Source organism: Frankliniella occidentalis, unplaced genomic scaffold (genome assembly GCF_000697945.3).
Source record: "Frankliniella occidentalis isolate FOCC.00 unplaced genomic scaffold, Focc_3.1 Scaffold454, whole genome shotgun sequence".
In the NCBI taxonomy this organism is placed as follows: Eukaryota; Metazoa; Arthropoda; class Insecta; order Thysanoptera; family Thripidae; genus Frankliniella; species Frankliniella occidentalis.
The window spans coordinates 33438-35712 of NW_026267572.1; the positions used below are offsets into that span (position 1 = coordinate 33438).

At 43.0% G+C, this 2275-nt stretch overlaps 1 protein-coding gene across 1 annotated transcript in view; it reads left to right on the top strand.

Annotated features, from left to right (window-relative positions):
- The first annotated feature begins 377 nt into the window (after nucleotides 1-377).
- LOC113217877 (myrosinase 1-like) overlaps nucleotides 378-2275 on the top strand; it is a 39357-nt gene continuing 37459 nt past the window's right edge. Inside the window, exons 1-2 of the mRNA XM_052274851.1 lie at nucleotides 378-502; nucleotides 1329-1463. Coding sequence (XP_052130811.1) covers nucleotides 398-502; nucleotides 1329-1463 — 240 coding nt within the window. The 5' untranslated portion in view covers nucleotides 378-397. The remainder of the gene's footprint in view (nucleotides 503-1328; nucleotides 1464-2275) is intronic.

Here is a 2275-nt window from a genome sequence, read left to right on the forward strand (position 1 = left end):
CGCGCGCGCCCATGCCCGCGATGAGGGTCGCTCTGGTGCTCGCGCTGCTGCTGGGCCACGGCGGCGTGGCCGTGCGGCGCCGCGCCACGGACGAGCTGCCGCAGGACTTCATCGTCGGCGCCGGCACCTCGGCCTACCAGAGCGAGGGCGCCTGGAACGTGAGTGGTAAGTACAGCGGGTCAGAGGCCCCCAAGGGCGGACTGAGAGGGGGGGGGGGGGCTAACAAGCTGGAATTTTGCCTATACACAGCACAGGGCCAAGTTGCCTGGGCTCAAGGCTCAATTTTCAGGGAGAGGGGTGGGGGGTCTGTCGAGAAATCCCGCCTTCCAGAAGGTGTCTTGTGTCTATGACGGTTTGCCTTGTGTGCCCAGGTAAGGGAGAGAGCAATCTTGACCACATGTTGCACTCGGACGTCATCTCTGCTTTGGTGCCCAATGGTGACGTGGCAGCCGACTCTTACCATCGCTACAAGGAGGACGTTAAGGCGGCACGTGACCTTAAGGTAAGAATTTTTAGCAGATGATACGCAGTTATCATCAGCTTGTACTCTCGTAGAGTTGTAAAGTTCAACAGTGAAAGCGTAAGGTAGTTTAAACGTAGAGCATTGAAAACTAAGGCTAAACGCGGCTAAACGGTTTATGCACCCAGAAAAAATGTTTCTTGATTCGAGTAAATTTTTATTTGTTTCAAGTGACGCTGACACTGATGAAATTCACCATTGAAACAAGGCAATACTGCATTTGGAATAAGATTTTTGTCTTGTTCGAAAGAAAATGTCAGCTTGATTCAAGAGTAAATTTGATCTTGTGTCAGCGTCACTTAAAACAAGAAAAATTTTCTTGAATCAAGAAACAATTTTTCTGGGTGTGGTAATTCAAAGGATGCCTTTAGTTATCTATAGAATGCGGCCATACTGTAAAATATAGCGAAAAATAATTTTGGTATTTCGATGGCACACGTAATTTATTTTGTTTCACGAAAGAGCAATCATTTTACGAGGCAAATGTTTTGCACATATTTAATGAAGGGTGAATAGGTTTATCACTGATAAGGATATCACTTCAATTACACGTGGCGAGCAGGACCTGTTCCATAAAAAGGGCGAAAATTGTACGTATTCCGATTTATTACTTGCACTGTAAATTGCTTGTCTTTTGAACGTAAAGTTAAATTCCAGTAATAAAAGTTTAGTTGTGACGTCTAAACTTGCAGTTCTTTTAACAAAATTCAGCTTTGAATTTTTTGAGGAAATAAATTTTAATTCGGGGAGCCAACTTTACTTACCGAGTTACAACAATTACCTAACGAATTGCATCCTGTGTTCATAGCTCCAAATGTACCGCTTTTCGCTGTCTTGGCCTCGACTTCTACCAACTGGCCACAGGAGCAGCCTCAACCCAGACGGGATCCGGTACTACACGGACCTCCTCAACGAACTCCATAGTAGCGGCATCAAACCCATGGTACATCATCATTTTTATCGAGGCTTTTTATTGGCTACCTCATAACCGATCGAACGTTCAGAATAATTCAAAGTCAAGAGGTACACAAGTCGTGTACATTTCTACAAAAAACTATGCACGGAAAACAAGAGTGTTTGCAAACTATTCGGGATGTACGCATAAGAATTAGTTGGCAGTACATGCTTATTTATTCACATAAGTTTTTGATTTTGAAAAAAAACATTTACGAGTGATTCTCAAAAAAACTTTCCAATTCGTGTTCCTAGCAGTTTTCTCACTTGTGCACTGCACTATGGCACCAAACGGGTGTTTTCGTTAACAAATGGATCAACACCAACAAGTTCGAAAGAAAAAAATCACCTGTCCCGAGCTCCATTTTTAAACACATAATACAATATTTGAGACAACTAGGAACCAACAGACTGAATAGGTTTTAACTCTTCCACGGAGAACCCTTCAGAGAAGTATTAGCAAAAACGTTGGGTTGAAAAACGCAAACGACACTGGAGTTATGATGATCTTAAATCTGTCCCTCAGTTTTCGTTTCTTCCCCGTTACCAACTTCAAATCGAGATTAAAAAGTATGCGTACAGAAATTAATCAAGATTATTGTCAAAATGGAAAGTCTAAACCCTCATCAACTCATAGTTAGTCGAGTTGCACCACTACAACATTCCAAACTAAGTTATTTCATCGATTATATTAGTAACTTAAACTTTAAAAATGTAGCTCAAAATAGCCGAGGCTGCGTCGTGGTGACGGGGCAGACAAAACATGGAGAAGGAGACGTGGCCGACCGCGGAAAATGGAAG